Source organism: Blennius ocellaris (genome assembly GCF_963422515.1).
Source record: "Blennius ocellaris genome assembly, chromosome: 24".
Lineage (NCBI taxonomy): Eukaryota > Metazoa > Chordata > Actinopteri > Blenniiformes > Blenniidae > Blennius > Blennius ocellaris.
Window position 1 is genome coordinate 15,999,497 of NC_137673.1, and position 21,689 is coordinate 16,021,185.

Here is a 21,689-nt window from a genome sequence, read left to right on the forward strand (position 1 = left end):
GGATTCAATAATACACCTTGTCCTCCATCGGGGCCCCTGGATTCAATAATACACCTTGTCCTCCATGGGGCCCCTGGATTCTATAATACACCTTGTCCTCCATCGGGGCCCCTGGATTCAATAATACACCTTGTCCTCCATGGGGCCCCTGGATTCAATAATACACCTTGTCCTCCATGGGGCCCCTGGATTCTATAATACACCTTGTCCTCCATCGGGGCCCCTGGATTCAATAATACACCTTGTCCTCCATCGGGCCCCTGGATTCTATAATACACCTTGTCCTCCATGGGGCCCCTGGATTCAATAATACACCTTGTCCTCCATGGGGCCGCTGGATTCTATAATACACCTTGTCCTCCATCGGGCCCCTGGATTCAATAATACACCTTGTCCTCCATGGGGCCCCTGGATTCAATAATACACCTTGTCCTCCATGGGGCCCCTGGATTCTATAATACACCTTGTCCTCCATCGGGGCCCCTGGATTCAATAATACACCTTGTCCTCCATCGGGCCCCTGGATTCAATAATACACCTTGTCCTCCATGGGGCCCCTGGATTCTATAATACACCTTGTCCTCCATCGGGCCCCTGGATTCAATAATACACCTTGTCCTCCATGGGGCCCCCGGATTCTATAATACACCTTGTCCTCCATCGGGCCCCTGGATTCAATAATACACCTTGTCCTCCATGGGGCCCCTGGATTCAATAATACACCTTGTCCTCCATGGGGCCCCTGGATTCTATAATACACCTTGTCCTCCATCGGGCCCCTGGATTCAATAATACACCTTGTCCTCCATGGGGCCCCTGGATTCTATAATACACCTTGTCCTCCATCGGGCCCCTGGATTCAATAATACACCTTGTCCTCCATGGGGCCCCTGGATTCAATAATACACCTTGTCCTCCATGGGGCCCCTGGATTCAATAATACACCTTGTCCTCCATCGGGGCCCCTGGATTCAATAATACACCTTGTCCTCCATCGGGCCCCTGGATTCTATAATACACCTTGTCCTCCATGGGGCCCCTGGATTCAATAATACACCTTGTCCTCCATCGGGGCCCCTGGATTCTATAATACACCTTGTCCTCCATGGGGCCCCTGGATTCAATAATACACCTTGTCCTCTATCGGGGCCCCTGGATTCAATAATACACCTTGTCCTCCATCGGGGCCCCTGGATTCTATAATACACCTTGTCCTCCATGGGGCCCCTGGATTCAATAATACACCTTGTCCTCCATGGGGCCCCTGGATTCAATAATACACCTTGTCCTCCATGGGGCCCCTGGATTCTATAATACACCTTGTCCTCCATGGGGCCCCTGGATTCTATAATGCACCTTGTCCTCCATGGGGCCCCTGGATTCAATAATACACCTTGTCCTCCATGGGGCCCCTGGATTCTATAATACACCTTGTCCTCCATGGGGCCCCTGGATTCAATAATACACCTTGTCCTCCATGGGGCCCCTGGATTCTATAATACACCTTGTCCTCCATGGGGCCCCTGGATTCAATAATACACCTTGTCCTCCATCGGGGCCCCTGGATTCAATAATACACCTTGTCCTTCATGGGGCCCCTGGATTCTATAATACACCTTGTCCTCCATGGGGCCCCTGGATTCTATAATACACCTTGTCCTCCATGGGGCCCCTGGATTCTATAATACACCTTGTCCTCCATGGGGCCCCTGGATTCAATAATACACCTTGTCCTCCATGGGGCCCCTGGATTCTATAATACACCTTGTCCTCCATGGGGCCCCTGGATTCTATAATACACCTTGTCCTCCATCGGGGCCCCTGGATTCTATAATACACCTTGTCCTCCATGGGGCCCCTGGATTCAATAATACACCTTGTCCTCCATCGGGGTCTGGAGCACCGGGTGGGGGGGGGGGGGGGGGGGGACCAGGGGGGGGGACCTGGGGGAGACCGGGGGGGACCATGGGGGTGACCAGGGGGGGACCAGGGGGAGACCAGGGGAGACCAGGAGGAGACCAAGGGGGGACCAGGAGGGGACCAGGGGGGGACCAGGAGGAGACCAGAGGGACCAGGAGGAGACCAGGGGGGGACCAGGGGGGGACCAGGAGGGGACCAGGAGGGGACCAGGAGGAGACCAGGAGGGGACCAGGGGGGGACCAGGAGGAGACCAGGAGGAGACCAGGAGGAGACCAGGGGGAGACCAGGGGGAGACCAGGAGGGGACCAGGGGGAGACCAGGGGGAGACCAGGAGGAGACCAGGGGGAGACCAGGAGGAGACCAGGGGAGACCAGGAGGAGACCAGGAGGGGACCAGGAGGGACCAGGAGGGGACCAGGAGGAGACCAGGGGGGGACCAGGGGGAGACCATGGGGGGACCAGGGGGAGACCAGGGGGGGACCAGGGGGAGACCAGGAGGAGACCAGGGGGGAGACCAGGAGGAGACCAGGGGGGGACCAGGAGGAGACCAGGGGGAGACCAGGAGGAGACCAGGGGGAGACCAGGGGAGACCAGGAGGGGACCAGGGGGGGACCAGGGGGAGACCAGGAGGAGACCAGGGGGGGACCAGGAGGGGACCAGGGGGGGACCAGGAGGAGACCAGGAGGAGACCAGGAGGAGACCAGGAGGAGACCAGGGGGAGACCAGGGGGAGACCAGGAGGGGACCAGGGGAGACCAGGGGGAGACCAGGAGGAGACCAGGGGGGGACCAGGGGGGGACCAGGAGGGGACCAGGAGGAGACCAGGGGGGGGACCAGGAGGGGACCAGGAGGAGACCAGGGGGGGACCAGGAGGGGACCAGCCTGGCGGTGGATCAGATGAGTAGATTGCTAGACTAGATGTTGATCCACCACGTTACTGGTTCATTTAGGATTTATCTGAAACGCCCAGAGAACCTGGAGGGGGGGGGGGGGGTCTGGAGCACCGGGGAGGGGGGTCTGGAGGACCGGGGTGGGGGGTCTGGAGGACGGGGGGGGGGGGGGGGGGGGGTGGAGTCAGAGGAGGGTGTGGGAATGAACGTGTCTCTCTCCGTCTCTCCACCTGGGACCTCCTCCTCCACACCGTCACCTAACTTCCGGCCACTCTCTCTCTCTCCCTCCCTCTCCCCGCCTCTCTCTCTCTCTCTCTCTCTCTCTCTCCTTCATTCCCGCACACCCTCCCTCCAGACCAGTCGCCGGGTGTCGCTCCGCCAGTGTCCGAGGACAGCTCCTTGTCCTCCTGCTCCTCCTTCTCCTCCTTCTCCTCCGGGTGGATCTACCGGGACCCGCTGAGCGGCGGATTTACGTCGCGGCTCCGCGCGGCGTGCACACACACACACACACACACACACACACACACACACACACACACACACACACACACACTCCTCGGGACTTTGGACCACCGCGGCAGGACAAAGCCTCCCGGAGCGGGACACCCAGGGACAGACGGAAGATGTCCGGCCGGCTCGCGGCTCTCCCCGCCGGGCTGCTGCTGCTGCTGCTGCTCGGTAAGACCTGGTTCCTCTTCCGCTCAGGACGGAACCTCGTGCGGAAGTCCGTCCGCAATCCGGCGGTTTGAACACGTTCCTTGTTGTGACTTGCTGCTGCCGCCCAGCGAAGCTCCCCTCCGGGTTCTGACCTCCAGCCTCCGCCCGCCACTTCGGCCGGAGCCGATCCCGATAAAAACCTTTGTGTTTCACGCATTTTGAACTTCTTTCCCCGAGCACACCGCGTCTGCCGCCGTCCCCCCGCGAGCTTCGTCCGCCTGCAGCAGCGAGGAGGTCAGGGTGTATTCGGGTGTAGAAGGGGTGTGAGGGTCGGATCCTGCGGGACAGGAGGCCGATTTAACTAGTGGACGTATAACAGTAGAGGGGAATCCTTACATTGACCTTTGACACCTGGTTGCTTCAGAACATGAGGAAGCAAGTAAGAAACCCGTGTTTTCTAACGGAGTCTGGTAGCATACTTTCTCCCCGAGGAAACATTGAATTCAAAGAAAACTCAGCTATTTCCATGGAAATGACCTTCAATCCATTAATGGAATCACTTGACATTTCCAAATGAGGAATTAGAAAAGGAAGTAGGCCAGTAGTACACTAATGACCCAACCTGGTGACCAGGAACTCCTCATCAGCTGTAAGTGGCCTTGTGTCCACACCAGGCTGGTTTACTGCCTGGTCACCAGGGACACACCAGGCTGGTTTACTGCCTGGTCACCAGGGACACACCAGGCTGGTTTACTGCCTGGTCACCAAGGACACACCAGGCTGGTTTACTGCCTGGTCACCAGGGACACACCAGGCTGGTTTACTGCCTGGTCACCAGGGACACACCAGGCTGGTTTCTGGTCATTAGGGACACACCAGGCTGGTTTACTGCCTGGTCACCAGGGACACACCAGGCTGGTTTCTGGTCATTAGGGACACACCAGGGCTGGTTTCTGGTCACTAGGGACACACCAGGCTGGTTTCTGGTCATTAGGGACACACCAGGCTGGTTTACTGCCTGGTCACCAGGGACACACCAGGCTGGTTTCTGGTCATTAGGGACACACCAGGGCTGGTTTCTGGTCATTAGGGACACACCAGGCTGGTTTCTGGTCACTAGGGACACACCAGGCTGGTTTCTGGTCACTAGGGACACACCAGGCTGGTTTCTGGTCATTAGGGACACACCAGGCTGGTTTCTGGTCATTAGGGACACACCAGGCTGGTTTCTGGTCACTAGGGACACACCAGGCTGGTTTCTGGTCACTAGGGACACACCAGGCTGGTTTCTGGTCATTAGGGACACACCAGGCTGGTTTATGGTCATTAGGGACACACCAGGCTGGTTTATGGTCACTAGGGACACACCAGGCTGGTTTCTGGTCATTAGGGACACACCAGGCTGGTTTCTGGTCATTAGGGACACACCAGGCTGGTTTCTGGTCACTAGGGACACACCAGGCTGGTTTCTGGTCATTAGGGACACACCAGGCTGGTTTCTGGTCACTAGGGACACACCAGGCTGGTTTCTGGTCATTAGGGACACACCAGGCTGGTTTCTGGTCATTAGGGACACACCAGGCTGGTTTCTGGTCACTAGGGACACACCAGGCTGGTTTCTGGTCACTAGGGACACACCAGGCTGGTTTCTGGTCATTAGGGACACACCAGGCTGGTTTCTGGTCACTAGGGACACACCAGGCTGGTTTCTGGTCACAAGGGACACACCAGGCTGGTTTCTGGTCATTAGGGACACACCAGGGCTGGTTTCTGGTCATTAGGGACACACCAGGCTGGTTTCTGGTCACTAGGGACACACCAGGCTGGTTTCTGGTCATTAGGGACACACCAGGCTGGTTTCTGGTCATTAGGGACACACCAGGCTGGTTTCTGGTCACTAGGGACACACCAGGCTGGTTTCTGGTCATTAGGGACACACCAGGCGGGTTTCTGGTCATTAGGGACACACCAGGGCTGGTTTCTGGTCATTAGGGACACACCAGGCTGGTTTCTGGTCACTAGGGACACACCAGGCTGGTTTCTGGTCACTAGGGACACACCAGGCTGGTTTCTGGTCATTAGGGACACATCAGGCTGGTTTCTGGTCACTAGGGACACACCAGGCTGGTTTCTGGTCACCAGGGACACACCAGGCTGGTTTCTGGTCATTAGGGACACACCAGGGCTGGTTTCTGGTCATTAGGGACACACCAGGCTGGTTTCTGGTCACTAGGGACACACCAGGCTGGTTTCTGGTCATTAGGGACACACCAGGCTGGTTTCTGGTCACTAGGGACACACCAGGCTGGTTTCTGGTCATTAGGGACACACCAGGCTGGTTTCTGGTCATTAGGGACACACCAGGCTGGTTTCTGGTCACTAGGGACACACCAGGCTGGTTTCTGGTCATTAGGGACACACCAGGCTGGTTTCTGGTCACCAGGGACACACCAGGCTGGTTTCTGGTCATTAGGGACACACCAGGCTGGTTTCTGGTCATTAGGGACACACCAGGCTGGTTTCTGGTCATTAGGGACACACCAGGCTGGTTTCTGGTCACCAGGGACACACCAGGCTGGTTTCTGGTCACTAGGGACACACCAGGCTGGTTTCTGGTCATTAGGGACACACCAGGCTGGTTTCTGGTCATTAGGGACACACCAGGCTGGTTTCTGGTCATTAGGGACACACCAGGCTGGTTTCTGGTCATTAGGGACACACCAGGCTGGTTTCTGGTCACCAGGGACACACCAGGCTGGTTTCTGGTCATTAGGGACACACCAGGCTGGTTTCTGGTCATTAGGGACACACCAGGCTGGTTTCTGGTCATTAGGGACACACCAGGCTGGTTTCTGGTCATTAGGGACACACCAGGCTGGTTTCTGGTCACCAGGGACACACCAGGCTGGTTTCTGGTCACTAGGGACACACCAGGCTGGTTTCTGGTCATTAGGGACACACCAGGCTGGTTTATGGTCACTAGGGACACACCAGGCTGGTTTCTGGTCACTAGGGACACACCAGGCTGGTTTCTGGTCACTAGGGACACACCAGGGCTGGTTTATGGTCACTAGGGACACACCAGGCTGGTTTCTGGTCATTAGGGACACACCAGGCTGGTTTCTGGTCCTACCTGGAGGCTGGAGTGCCATATGTTTATGAGCATAACACTGACTGCCATAGGGGTTCTGGTTGTGTGTGTGTGTGTGTGTGTGTGTGTGTGTGTGTGTGTGTGTGTGTGTGTGTGTGTGTGTGTGTGTGTGTGTGTGTGTGTGTGTGTGTGTGTGTGTGTGTGTGTGTGTGTGTGTGTGTGTGTAAGGTGATCTGGTGTGTCCAGCTCTGCTCTCCTGCAGCTTTACTGTACACGTGTGTGTTTATGCTGCTGAAGAGGATAAAGGACACATTACCACAATTTATTTGCCCTCCTGTGGGGGCTGTCGTCCAGCTCCCCCACCCCGGGGGGGGGGGGGGGGGGGGGCTGGACCTCCCACAGGCCCTGCACGCGCTCAGACTGGGTTACACTTTAACTTCTGCTTATCATAACCACCACACTTTCCTTTCCTGTTACCAGCGTCATGCAGTCATCACAATTATGACCCAAGACTGTTGGGGGGTGTGTGGGGGGGGGGGGGGGGGGGGTGTGGGGGTGGGGTGTGTGGGGTGGATGCCATAATCCATGTCGTCTTCGATCACCCTTGCACCTCACAGAGCGTCCTCCTCTCACACTGAGTCAGTGATGCTCTCTTAAGGTTCTGCCAAACTTTCCTCCAGCAGGGCGACTTCACAGCCCTGGGGGGTCGCCCTGCCACACCGCCCAGCTGCATTGTGGGAACATACGCCACCGCCGCCACGGCTCCCTGCCGCTAAACAACCCTGGCCGTGACACACCCACATGGGAGGGCGACGTATTACTGACCGGGCAGGGAAGGAGAGAGGGCGAGAGAGAGAGAGAGAGAGGACGAGAGAGAGAGGACGAGAGAGAGAGGGAGAGGGTGAGAGAGAGAGAGGGAGGGCGAGAGAGAGAGGACGAGAGAGAGAGAGAGGGAGGGCGGGCGAGAGAGAGGGAGGGCGAGAGAGAGAGAGAGAGAGGGAGGGCGAGAGAGAGAGATAGAGGACGAGAGAGAGAGAGAGGGAGGGCTAGAGAGAGAGAGAGGGTGAGAGGGCGAGAGAGAGAGAGGGAGGGCGAGAGAGAGAGAGAGGACGAGAGAGAGGGAGGACGAGAGAGAGAGAGGGAGGGCGAGAGGGAGGGCGAGAGAGAGGACGAGAGAGAGAGAGAGGACGAGAGAGAGAGAGGACGAGAGAGAGAGAGAGGGAGGGCGGGCCGAGAGAGAGAGGGAGGGCGAGAGAGAGAGAGGACGAGAGGGCGAGAGAGAGAGAGAGAGAGGGAGGGCGAGAGGAGATTGAGAGAGAGAGAGGGAGAGAGGAGATTGAGAGAGAGAGAGGGAGAGAGGAGATTGAGAGAGAGTGAGGGAGAGAGGGCGAGAGAGAGAGAGAGAGAGAGAGAGAGAGAGGAGATTGAGAGAGAGAGAGGGAGAGAGGAGATTGAGAGAGAGAGAGGGAGAGAGGAGATTGAGAGAGAGAGAGGGAGAGAGGAGATTGAGAGAGAGTGAGGGAGAGAGGAGATTGAGAGAGAGAGAGGGAGAGAGGAGATTGAGAGAGAGAGAGGGAGAGAGGAGATTGAGAGAGAGAGAGGGAGAGAGGAGATTGAGAGAGAGAGAGGGAGAGAGGAGATTGAGAGAGAGTGAGGGAGAGAGGAGATTGAGAGAGAGAGGGAGAGAGGAGATTGAGAGAGAGAGAGGGAGAGAGGAGATTGAGAGAGAGAGAGGGCGAGAGAGAGAGAGAGGAGATTGAGAGAGAGAGAGGGCGAGAGAGGGAGAGGGAGAGAGAGAGAGAGGAGATTGAGAGAGAGAGAGGGAGAGAGGAGATTGAGAGAGAGAGGGAGAGAGGAGATTGAGAGAGAGAGAGGGAGAGAGGAGATTGAGAGAGAGAGAGGGAGAGGGCGAGAGAGGGCGAGAGAGAGAGCGAGAGGCCCACACTCCCATCACACAGAACACCTGGCCAACTGCCAAAAAAACCCAACGATTGATGAACTCAAGTATTGATGGTCTTTTCAGGACGGCCATTTTTAAACCGGCTGACCCAGTTACTGGTGGACAGGTGGACAGGTGACCAGGTTAGGGTTAGAGGAGGAGGTGTGACCAGGTGTAGGGTTAGAGGAGGAGGTGTGACCAGGTGTAGGGTTAGAGGAGGAGAGGTGACCAGGTGACCAGGTGTAGGTTTCGAGGAGGACCAGGTCCATCATGTTCCAGGAAGTGGACTCAGTGGGACTTTCTCAACATTCGTCTCAGGAACGTCCCACTTTTTCACCAGAAGTCCAAGTTTAAACCCTGATCGCCGTCCGTACTGCTGGTGTGTGTGGTTTCCTGGTGTGTGTGGTTTCCTGGTGTGTGTGTGTGTGGTTTCCTGGTGTGTGTGGTTTCCTGGTGTGTGTGGTTTCCTGGTGTGTGTGGTTTCCTGGTGTGTGTGTGGTTTCCTGGTGTGTGTGTGGTTTCCTGGTGTGTGTGGTTTCCTGGTGTGTGTGTGTGTGTGGTTTCCTGGTGTGTGTGGTTTCCTGGTGTGTGTGTGTGTGGTTTCCTGGTGTGTGTGGTTTCCTGGTGTGTGTGGTTTCCTGGTGTGTGTGTGTGTGGTTTCCTGGTGTGTGTGTGGTTTCCTGGTGTGTGTGGTTTCCTGGTGTGTGTGGTTTCCTGGTCTCACAGTGTGTGTGTGTTGCAGGCGTGTGCAGGGCCCGGGTGGTGACGGTGTCTCCGGGGCCCTGTCCGGTGGAGGGCCAGCCGGTGTCCATCAGGTGTAACGTCAGGGAGTACTCCGGACCTCGGGAGCAGGTAATCGTAGTACCACACCGTCCATACCGTCATGTTAAGTCAAGAGCTTCCTCACGCCCCCCCCCCCCCCCCCCCCTGCAGGACTTTGAGTGGACCATGTCCCGGGACTCCAGCGGGCAGAAGATGAAGATCATCTCCACCTTCGACGCGGCGTACTCCCACCCGTCGCTCAGCAAGCGCGTGGCGTCCGGCGACATCTCGGTGGTGCGGCTGCAGGACGACGAGGCGGAGCTGAAGATCGCCGAGGCCAAGGCGGCGGACGGCGGCTTCTACTGGTGCCAGACGCCCAGCACCGACGTCATCATCAGCGGGAACTACGAGGCCCAGGTCCAGCTCACGGGTACGAGGAGCGCTGGGCGCTCGCCGCGCCGCCACGCCACGGGCGCCACGCCACAGGCGCTTGGTGCTTCGTCTTACATGTGCCTAGTCGACACCGACGCTTGTTTGACATCATGACCTTCATTTCTGCACGGAAGCCGCTGCTTCTTTCATACGTTCTGAACCCCGCGTCGGATTTCTGATTCTTAAGGGTTTGCTGGGCTTCGTGATGCGTTCAGGTGCATCATGTAACTCTGAACTTTCAGTTTTTTTCTTTTAACATTTGGTGGGTGCAGCTTCCATTGAGGCTCAATAGTCTGGCAATTAGTCGTTTATTGGAGTTTTATTCTTCAGGGTCCATTTCCAGAAAGCATTCATCGTAAAGAAAAGACGCTTTGTACCAGATTCAGCGGGGCTCGTTTCGTACCAGATTTAGCCGAGCCTCGTTTCGTACCAGATTTAGCCGAGGCTCGTTTCGTACCAGATTTAGCCGAGCCTCGTTTCGTACCAGATTTAGCCGAGCCTCGTTTCGTACCAGATTTAGCCGAGGCTCGTTTCGTACCAGATTTAGCCGGGGCTCGTTTCGTACCAGATTTAGCCGGGGCTCGTTTCGTACCAGATTTAGCCGAGGCTCGTTTCGTACCAGATTTAGCCGGGGCTGGTTTCGTACCAGATTAGCCGAGGCTCGTTTCGTACCAGATTTAGCCGGGGCTCGTTTCGTCCCAGATTAGCCGAGGCTCGTTTCGTCCCAGATTTAGCCGAGGTTCGTTTCGTACCAGATTTAGCCGAGCCTCGTTTCGTACCAGATTTAGCCGAGCCTCGTTTCGTACCAGATTTAGCCGAGCGTACCAGATTAGCCGGGGCTCGTTTCGTACTCAGATTTAGCCGAGCCTCGTTTCGTACCCAGATTTAGCCGAGGTTCGTTTCGTACCAGATTTAGCCGAGGTTCGGTTTCGTACCAGATTTAGCCGAGGTTCGTTTCGTACCAGATTTAGCCGAGGCTCGTTTCGTACCAGATTTAGCCGGGGCTCGTTTCGTACCAGATTTAGCCGAGGCTCGTTTCGTACCAGATTTAGCCGAGGGCTGGTTTCGTACCAGATTTAGCCGAGGCTCGTTTCGTACCAGATTTAGCCGGGGCTCGTTTCGTACCAGATTTAGCCGGGGCTGGTTTCGTACCAGATTTAGCCGAGGCTCGTTTCGTACCAGATTTAGCCGAGGCTCGTTTCGTCCCAGATTTAGCCGAGGCTCGTTTCGTCCCAGATTTAGCCGAGGTTCGTTTCGTACCAGATTTAGCCGAGCCTCGTTTCGTACCAGATTTAGCCGAGCTCGTTTCGTACCAGATTTAGCCGAGCCTCGTTTCGTACCAGATTTAGCCGAGGCTCGTTTCGTCCCAGATTTAGCCGAGGTTCGTTTCGTACCAGATTTAGCCGAGGTTCGTTTCGTACCAGATTTAGCCGAGCCTCGTTTCGTACCAGATTTAGCCGAGCCTCGTTTCGTCCCAGATTTAGCCGAGGCTCGTTTCGTCCCAGATTTAGCCGAGGCTCGTTTCGTCCCAGATTTAGCCGAGGGTCGTTTCGTACCAGATTTAGCCGAGGCTCGTTTCGTACCAGATTTAGCCGGGGCTCGTTTCGTACCAGATTTAGCCGAGCCTCGTTTCGTACCAGATTTAGCCGAGCCTCGTTTCGTACCAGATTTAGCCGAGGCTCGTTTCGTACCAGATTTAGCCGAGGCTCGTTTCGTACCAGATTTAGCCGAGGCTCGTTTCGTACCAGATTTAGCCGAGGCTCGTTTCGTACCAGATTTAGCCGAGGCTCGTTTCGTACCAGATTTAGCCGAGGCTCGTTTCGTCCCAGATTTAGCCGAGGCTCGTTTCGTCCCAGATTTAGCCGAGGCTCGTTTCGTACCAGATTTAGCCGAGGCTCGTTTCGTACCAGATTTAGCCGAGGCTCGTTTCGTACCAGATTTAGCCGAGGCTGGTTTCGTACCAGATTTAGCCGAGGCTGGTTTCGTACCAGATTTAGCCGAGCCTCGTTTCGTACCAGATTTAGCCGAGCCTCGTTTCGTACCAGATTTAGCCGAGCCTCGTTTCGTACCAGATTTAGCCGAGGTTCGTTTCGTACCAGATTTAGCCGAGGCTCGTTTCGTACCAGATTTAGCCGAGGCTCGTTTCGTACTGCTGGGCTTCGTGATGCGTTCAGGTGCATCATGTAACTCTGAACTTTCAGTTTTTTTCTTTTAACATTTGGTGGGTGCAGCTTCCATTGAGGCTCAATAGTCTGGCAATTAGTCGTTTATTGGAGTTTTTATTCTTCAGGGTCCATTTCCAGAAAGCATTCATCGTAAAGAAAAGACGCTTTGTACCAGATTTAGCCGAGCCTCGTTTCGTACCAGATTTAGCCGAGGCTCGTTTCGTACCAGATTTAGCCGAGGCTCGTTTCGTACCAGATTTAGCCGAGGCTCGTTTCGTACCAGATTTAGCCGAGGCTCGTTTCGTACCAGATTTAGCCGAGGCTCGTTTCGTACCAGATTTAGCCGAGGCTCGTTTCGTCCCAGATTTAGCCGAGGCTCGTTTCGTCCCAGATTTAGCCGAGGCTCGTTTCGTACCAGATTTAGCCGAGGCTCGTTTCGTACCAGATTTAGCCGAGGTTCGTTTCGTACCAGATTTAGCCGAGGGTCGTTTCGTACCAGATTTAGCCGAGGCTGGTTTCGTACCAGATTTAGCCGGGGCTCGTTTCGTACCAGATTTAGCCGAGGCTGGTTTCGTACCAGATTTAGCCGAGGCTCGTTTCGTACCAGATTTAGCCGAGGCTCGTTTCGTACCAGATTTAGCCGAGGCTCGTTTCGTACCAGATTTAGCCGAGGCTCGTTTCGTACCAGATTTAGCCGAGGTTCGTTTCGTACCAGACTTAGCCGGGGCTCGTTTCGTACCAGACTTAGCCGGGGCTCGTTTCGTACCAGATTTAGCCGGGGCTCGTTTCGTACCAGACTTAGCCGGGGCTGGTTTCGTACCAGATTTAGCCGAGCCTCGTTTCGTACCAGATTTAGCCGAGGGTCGTTTCGTACCAGATTTAGCCGAGGCTCGTTTCGTACCAGATTTAGCCGAGGCTCGTTTCGTACCAGATTTAGCCGGGGCTCGTTTCGTACCAGACTTAGCCGGGGCTCGTTTCGTACCAGACTTAGCCGGGGCTCGTTTCGTACCAGATTTAGCCGGGGCTCGTTTCGTACCAGATTTAGCCGTGGCTCGTTTCGTACCAGATTTAGCCGGGGCTCGTTTCGTACCAGACTTAGCCGGGGCTCGTTTCGTACCAGACTTAGCCGGGGCTCGTTTCGTACCAGATTTAGCCGGGGCTCGTTTCGTACCAGACTTAGCCGGGGCTCGTTTCGTACCAGATTTAGCCGAGGCTCGTTTCGTACCAGATTTAGCCGGGGCTCGTTTCGTACCAGATTTAGCCGAGGCTCGTTTCGTACCAGATTTAGCCGGGGCTCGTTTCGTACCAGACTTAGCCGGGGCTCGTTTCGTACCAGATTTAGCCGGGGCTCGTTTCGTACCAGACTTAGCCGGGGCTGGTTTCGTACCAGATTTAGCCGAGCCTCGTTTCGTACCAGATTTAGCCGAGGGTCGTTTCGTACCAGATTTAGCCGAGGCTCGTTTCGTACCAGATTTAGCCGAGGCTCGTTTCGTACCAGATTTAGCCGGGGCTCGTTTCGTACCAGACTTAGCCGGGGCTCGTTTCGTACCAGACTTAGCCGGGGCTCGTTTCGTACCAGATTTAGCCGGGGCTCGTTTCGTACCAGACTTAGCCGTGGCTCGTTTCGTACCAGATTTAGCCGGGGCTCGTTTCGTACCAGATTTAGCCGTGGCTCGTTTCGTACCAGATTTAGCCGGGGCTCGTTTCGTACCAGACTTAGCCGGGGCTCGTTTCGTACCAGACTTAGCCGGGGCTCGTTTCGTACCAGATTTAGCCGGGGCTCGTTTCGTACCAGACTTAGCCGGGGCTGGTTTCGTACCAGATTTAGCCGACCCTCGTTTCGTACCAGATTTAGCCGGGGCTCGTTTCGTACCAGATTTAGCCGAGGCTCGTTTCGTACCAGATTTAGCCGAGGCTCGTTTCGTACCAGATTTAGCCGGGGCTCGTTTCGTACCAGACTTAGCCGGGGCTCGTTTCGTACCAGACTTAGCCGGGGCTCGTTTCGTACCAGATTTAGCCGGGGCTCGTTTCGTACCATATTTAGCCGGGGCTCGTTTCGTACCAGATTTAGCCGGGGCTCGTTTCGTACCAGATTTAGCCGAGGCTCGTTTCGTACCAGATTTAGCCGGGGCTCGTTTCGTACCAGATTTAGCCGAGGCTCGTTTCGTACCAGATTTAGCCGGGGCTCGTTTCGTACCAGATTTAGCCGAGGCTCGTTTCGTACCAGATTTAGCCGGGGCTCGTTTCGTACCAGACTTAGCCGGGGCTCGTTTCGTACCAGATTTAGCCGGGGCTCGTTTCGTACCAGACTTAGCCGGGGCTGGTTTCGTACCAGATTTAGCCGAGCCTCGTTTCGTACCAGATTTAGCCGGGGCTCGTTTCGTACCAGATTTAGCCGAGGCTCATTTCGTACCAGATTTAGCCGAGGCTGGTTTCCGTCTGCAGGGACATTATAATGCATATTACTATTATAGTCTACTGTAAAAATGACTAGCATTAGCAATAACCATCACCTGGTTTCATATTCACGCAGAATACAAGAAGTCTTATTCAATACAGTGCAGCAGGAACACACTATAATATACATTATTAATATAACCTACAGTAAAATTAGTAACCATATGAAGAACGTTCGCAATAACCAGTAAAATTCATCACCTGCATTCCTTGAATATCAGACAGAATACTAAAATACATTATGCAGCAATGTAATGGGCCATTTACAAAGAACCTTCTAGATTCATAGCTCTATATTATTGAGCCCTTTTCACACTTGAACCAAGTTGTGATGAAACTAATGCAGTCAAGGTGTTGATATAAACACTTGATGTAACCACGAGTGGGTTGTACCGCTAAACACTGCCACGACAACCGTTAAGTCTAAACTTTATAGTTTTCCTTCTGTTGCAGTGCCGATCAAACGTTTAAATGTTGGCAAACCAAAGCCAACCAGCCAGTTTCTTTCCAAAATGTCTCCAATCGCCACATAAAGCCACTTTTAATCAAACCTTCTGGCGTGAAATACGGCGAGATGTCCAGAAAGCGCCTCCGCTAGCTGTGGCATTATGGCGTGTTTTTACACCCAGACGACGTGGCTTTGAAGCTAATGCTAATGCTAGGCTAATGCTAATGCCAGCTCGCAGGCAGCATCTTATCTGGCGTTTCAGTGTCGTCTCGTTTGCTTATTTATTTATATTTTCTCACATTATTTTACAGTTTTTCTTGGTGGCTTTGGCCCGATTGGAGCCTCTTGCCCCCCCCCCCCCCCCCCCCCACTATGGAAGCTCCTCTGGTGTGCTTTGGGCACCAAGATGGCTGCTTTCTTGTGATCTCGCTCTCTAAAGCTGTCGTCTCCGTCCACATGACTGCATGACGCTCTGCTGACCATGTAGATCTCCTCCTGTAAACCCCCCCCCCTCCCCCTTCCCCCCCCCCGCTGGTTCTAGACAATTACCGGCTTCTAATCTGGCTTTTTGCACAAGATGCTCGCCGCCCCTCGCCACGCTGGCGCCCTGGCAGCAGATGTCCGGTGGGAGGACTTGGCGAGTGTCAGACCAGCCAGATTTGGATGGAGGGGCTTCGAGAATAGAAATGCCACGACAAGGGGGGGTTGGTGGGGGGGGGGGGGGGGTAGATTTGGAACCGTATGCGCCGACCACCAGAGCTACGAGGCCTCGGTCCTTCATTCGTGAACCGCGGTCTTGTTTTGACCTTTGACCTTTCACGCCACGTCGGCTAGGGTTAGCGTTAGCTCGCGGTGGCGTTGTTAGCAGAATGGCGTGTCGTTCAGCATCCGGTCCAGTGTTCACCAATGACAAGTCGGGACAGATTTGTCACGTCGGACACGTGGTTGCCATGACGACCCCGGGGCTGACCGGCGAGTGCGCCATCTTGACGTCTCCTGTACTGTGGAGAACTCTCCAGAAAACTTCTTGGTACTGAGATCCTCTACAAAGGTTTAATTCCGGCCGTTTCCCCACAAAGAAACACCAGTTCAGCACTTTTCTTTGGATTTAATTGGATTTCTCCCCTCGCAGTTTTCCTCCATGATAATTAAAGGCGTGATTCCAATCCACCGTGAACTGGTGAGGACAACTTCCTTTTCTTCTTCCCTGGTTGGATCTCGGGGCGAGACGTTGGAGACGGAACCGCTCGCCGTGTGACGGCGGGTCGAGAGAATGCGGCATCATGTTGGGCCGCCGCGCAGCGCGCCTCCTCCCCAGACGCCTCGTTAGACGTAGACCTGAATTAGCTCGGCGTGTAGAGCATGTGTATTGAGCGGGAGTTCTCCCCGACGTGGGAAGGAGACGATGTTTTACCACGGAGACGGCTGCTAGCTGATGACTTACATCCAGGCTAGTTGAGACGTGTGCAGCACACTTATCTGACTCACACACACACACACACACACACACACACACACACACACACACACACACACACACACACACACTGCCTGCCTTGCCCCACTGAGGCTGTTTGCTTATGTAAGGAACAAGTGAAGTCGAGGTCGCCGAGGGTTTGAAAACTCTCAGGCTCTTTTTAATTGATGGAGCAAAACGCTGATTATTTGCACTGTAATCTGCCTGAGACGGTTAGATCAGCAGCTCCCTGCTCCTCCTCCTCCTCCTCCTCCTGCTCCTCCTCCTCCTGCTCCTGCTCCTCCTCCTCCTCCTCCTGCTCCTCCTCCTCCTGCTCCTCCTCCTCCTCTTCCTGCTGCTGCTCCTCTTCCTTCTCCTCCTCCTCCTCCTCCTCCTCCAGCTCAGCACGGCCACCGAGCGCTGGTTTGAAACCGTCCTTCCATAATGCTCATTAGGTTTGGTCGGGCTCCAGCCCCCCCCCCCCCCCAGTCGGGCTCCAGACCATCTCAATCCAGGAAAAACCATTATGCCACTCTGTCATTTCCGGTGCAGCCTCCACTGTCAGGCTTCCTCCACTGTCAGGCTCCCTCCACTGTCAGGCTTCCTCCCAGGCTTCATCCACTGTCAGGCTCCCTCCACTGTCAGGCTTCCTCCACTGTCAGGCTCCATCCACTGTCAGGCTCCCTCCACTGTCAGACAGGAAATGACGACACATTTAACCAGAACGTGCAGGCGCTAGCTACTTAGCAGTAAGTTACTACATTTAAATGTCCTGATAAAGTTGTGAATGTATGGTTTCCTGCGTGTGCTCACCGTTGTTATACCTGCTGTAAACTAACATATTGATGATGATAATAACACCAGTGGTTTAGGTTCCATGTCTTTTTAAAGCTAAGTCATGCTAACGGTGGCTACTAGCATGACTTAGCTTTAAGTACTGAGCCTCACAGGCCAAAGTATCAACATATCATGTAAAGCAACATGATTCGTTACTGTAGCTTATATTAGTATCTACAGTTATTTATTTATTCTTTTAAAAAGACTGAACGCAGTACAACAGTTTATTTTACACTCAGACGTCCACGTGCCTCCAACTTCAGTTTTGTCTCCTCCTGGTTCCTGCAGCATTTGAAGTCGCTACTCAGAGGAAGTTTCTGCTTGTAATTCTGAGATTTAAAGAGTTTTTTTTCTTTAATTTGTTGGAAATAAGTTGGTAGCGGCGATAAAAGCGCCTGTAATCCTCGACCCCGCCGTGGTTATTAACCCCCCACGTCTTCGCCGCGTCAAAGCATCTGTCTTCCTCGCCTCCCGTCGCGGGAAGCAGAGGTGAAGCTTCGTTTTATCGTCGCGCAAGCAAAGTCGTGCTCCCCGCGGGAAATCCAGCCGGCATCGACAAAAAGAAAGAAACGGGCGAGAGAGAGAGAGAGAGAGAGAGGGAGGGAGAGAGGGCAAAGCTGGTTGTTAGCGAGAGTTTACGCAGTTACCTGATCAGGCAAGTCGGTCGTCATGGACACTCCTCAAGGTGTGTCACACACACACACACACACACACACACACACACACACACACACACACACACACACACACACCGCAATGGCAAGCTTTGTGTTTTGTTGTTTAGTTTTTTGTGGCTCAGAAAACGTGGAATCAGTCAGACTTTATTTACGATTCCGTCGCTTCCATCTTAAAAGCCGCAATTCTGTATTTCAGCATTAAATCTCCCTCTGAAGCTTTTTCAAAAATGGATTTCTTTCTCGTTTTTTAAAAAAAGAAGAAGAAAAACCCGACTGGGCTTCTTCATGTAGCAACATGGACATCAAAGGGCCGCCGCACGCCGCAGTGTGACTGTGATTGTGTCGTGGTTTTTTTTTTTTACACACTTTCCCAAAGTATTGTCCACAGCCTCCAGACGCAGACGCCGCAAATACGCCACTTTGCATTCATTAAACGCCGTCTGTGCCTTTTCTTTCCCTCCAGTCATCGCCAACACCCTGAAGGTGTCGCCGCTGACTCCGCCCCCGGTGGTCGCCGAGGGAACCGACCTCACGCTGTCCTGCAACGTCACCCGGGAGCTCACCCTCCCCACCTACCTGTCCGTCACCTGGTCGCTGAAGAAGGGCACGGCGCCGGAGGAGGTCCTGACCTTCGGCCCCCAGGGGGGCGTGACCGCCGGCGCCAAGTACGCCCGGCGCTACGCCGACGGCGGCGTGCGGCTGGTGCCCGGCCGGAACGGCGCCTTCGACCTGGTGATCTCCAGGGTGACCACGTCCGACGAGGGCGTGTACGAGTGCAACGGCACGGAGTGGACGCACGAGAACGGGAAGTGGATCAAGATCGTGGAGAGCGCCAAGGAGATGGGGACGGTTGCCGTGACGCCCACAGGTGAGGCGCCGGGCTTCTACTGCGGGTAGTCAATGCTGATTGGACGTCGTGACTGCAGTGTTCGCACCCTCATTTCAACACAAAGTCCCCGAAGCTCCGGTTGGAATTGCATTTTTTCAAAGTGTCCCACAAAGGAGTTGGGATTTATCCGCCGCCGTTAGCATCCGGTTGAGTTTTATTTTTAACGTTTACGTTTCAGAAAAATGCTGAAAATGTCATTTGGGAGCCGTTTTCAAAAAGTTTCACAGAAGTTGTCCGTTTCAACTTGCAACTCCGAGGCTTCCTCGTCGTCGGTCAGTGTAAGGACGGGCTCCACGCTCAAGTGCACCACCTTGTGGAGCAATGTGGTGTTACAAGTGCGTTTGGGCGAGTTGGCTCGTTTTCGAATTGGAACATTTTTAAACTTGTTTTCTTTTCAGCCTTTTCAGTGCTTTCAGTCACCTGAGCAAAGATCCCACTTTGCATTTTTATCCAAAAATACAGAATTTGCTACAAAAATAAACAAAAGCTTTATTGTCCGAATCCCAATTTGTGCCATAAGCCGCCGCGATGGAGCGAGGGATGAGAAGAGGGAGGGACGTGGGAGAGTTCTCACTCTCTGTGGAGCTCTCTTTATTTCTGAAGCCTCCTTTTCCTCTGTGAGACTCTTGTCTTTTCTCTCTCGCTCTCTCTCTCTCTCTCTCTCGCTCTCTCCCAGGAGGTTAATGACCCTCACTGCCTGTCTTCTGGGCTTATTCTGTCCTGAGAGAGGCACACACACACACACACACACACACACACACACACACACACACACACACACACACACACACACACACACACACACACACACACACACACACACACACACACACTCCAGCCATTCCCTGGTTGTGGTTGCTCTGGCCACCATATCTTCTATCTGTCTGGGTTACCATGTCCTCTTAAGTGCTGTCCAGTGGTTTGTAATGAGGCCAGGGATGAGTGTCACACACACACACACACACACACGCACACACACACACACACACACACACACACACACACACACACACACAGGTCTCCATCTCCGTCCATTGTGTCTGGGTCCCTCCGTATTGACTCGCTGGGCGAGTAAAGAGGATGAGGAGAGTCAAACAGAGTGGGCTTTGTGTCTTTTGTGCGTCTCCAGACTCTCCCCTGGTGTGTGTGTGTAGTTCCTGGATACCTCGCCTTACTGGAAACCTTGCCTCCACCAGACACGTCGGATCCACTCCTTTCTTTATTCTTCTTTTTTTTCACCCGGTGGTTTTTTTGTGTGAAAAGCAGACTGTAAATGTAAATATGTGAACTGACTGATGGCGTCTCTGTCCTCTCAAGGTCACTCGCTCACGGTGAAGGCCTCCTCCTCCTCCTCCTCCTCCTCCTCCTCCTCCTCCTCCTCCTCCCTGCTCCTCTCCCCCGGCGACACGCTGACCCTCCTCTGCTCGGTTGCCGCCGACAACCTGCCGGCCCTGGCCCTGGAGGTGAGCTGGCTGGCCGACGGGCGCGAGCTGGTCACCATGGAGCGCAGCGGCGTGGTGATCTCCAACGCGTCCGCCGCCGCGCAGGCCAGGCGCGCCGCCGCCGGCCTGGAGCGCACGGCGGCCGGGGAGTACCGGCTGGCCGCCAGAGGGGTGAGCGGCGAGGACGGCGGCGCGTACGCCTGCCGCGTCCGAGCCTTCGTGGAGAAGTGGGGGCGCAGCTCGGGAGGAGGGGGGCGCTGGCACATGGCGGCTGAGAAGACGTCCGGCGCCGTGGCTGTGAAGGTCGCCGACATCAGTGAGTGGAACCTTTCATTTTGCTCAGTACTCAGGTCCTTGTGGCAGAACGCCTTCGCCTTCACACGGCCATGGTTTTGAAACGATGGTGTTATTAGCGTGCCGTTGTTAGCATGCTGTTGTTAGCATGCCGTTGTGAGCGTGCCGTTGTGAGCGTGCCGTTGTTAGCGTGCCGTTGTGAGCGTGCCGTTGTGAGCGTGCCGTTGTTAGCATGCCGTTGTGAGCATACCGTTGTGAGCGTGCCGTTATTAGCGTGCCGTTATTAGCGTGCCGTTGTGAGCATGCCGTTATTAGCATGCCGTTGTGAGCATACCGTTGTGAGCGTGCCGTTGTGAGCGTGCCGTTGTGAGCGTGCCGTTGCGAGCGTGCCGTTTTTAGCGTGCCGTTTTTAGCATGCCGTTATTAGCATGCCGGGCCAGGAGTTGGCGCTGTGGCTTATTTTTGTAATGAGACCACACACACACACACACACACACACACACACACACACACTCAAGTTCTGATTGTATTACTCTTGCTGTACGGGGGCTGTGCGATTTGGTAAAAAAAAGAAATCTGCAATGTTTTTAAAGAAAGATTTGAGTGTTGATTTGATTTTTCTTTTCTCAATGGCCTTAAAAATGACTGCAGACATCAGATATCTCATCAAAAGTACAACTTTATAGCTGTGATTGTCCTCACAGTTAAAATGTATATAAACAATCCCAAAATAAAAAGTAATTGAGGTTCAGTCCTTAAACAAATTCAAGCTTTAACACAGATTATAAGCAAAAGTGCAACAGCACAACTGTAGAAGGGGGAAAAACGTGAATTTGGAAAATAAAAACCTTTTTTAGCAACTATAAATCGATTAAATCAACTTTTTTTTGCCTCGCCCTACGCTGCATACACACACATACGCCCTACGCTGTATACACACACATACGCCCTACGCTGTATACACACACATACACGAGTCATCCAGCAACGTATGACTCATTCTCTTAAAGGAACACGCGCTGACGGCGTCTACGTATTGCTGTACGCCATTTTAAAAACATTTTTAAAGTTGTCTTCTTCGTGGTTTGCGAGCTCCGTGGCCTTGTGAACGGGCTCCAAAAACTCCAGGCAAGCTTGTGGTTGATTAATCCAGGTTGATTTAAACGTCATTTCCCCGCAGAGATTCCGTCTGGAGACACGAGTTCAAGTGAGAAAATGGAAGTTTGAATTGAATCGACCTCCGTATGGCTGCAGGCAGACGCTAGCTCCGGCTAGCGCTCCGCTCTGCCAGGTGGGATTCTCTCGCTGGCTCCGCAGCACAAAAAGCACATTGCT

At 54.2% G+C, this 21,689-nt stretch overlaps 1 protein-coding gene across 1 annotated transcript in view; it reads left to right on the forward strand.

The window, feature by feature from the left end:
* Positions 1-3,166: 3,166 nt before the first annotated feature.
* Positions 3,167-21,689, forward strand: part of LOC308147545 (prostaglandin F2 receptor negative regulator-like) — a gene marked incomplete at its 3' end in the record, with an annotated part of 82,632 nt that continues 64,109 nt past the window's right edge. Inside the window, exons 1-5 of the mRNA XM_080519757.1 lie at positions 3,167-3,486; positions 9,238-9,347; positions 9,429-9,687; positions 18,193-18,597; positions 19,936-20,376. Of these exons, the coding sequence (XP_080375883.1) occupies positions 3,432-3,486; positions 9,238-9,347; positions 9,429-9,687; positions 18,193-18,597; positions 19,936-20,376 (1,270 nt within the window). The 5' untranslated portion in view covers positions 3,167-3,431. The remainder of the gene's footprint in view (positions 3,487-9,237; positions 9,348-9,428; positions 9,688-18,192; positions 18,598-19,935; positions 20,377-21,689) is intronic.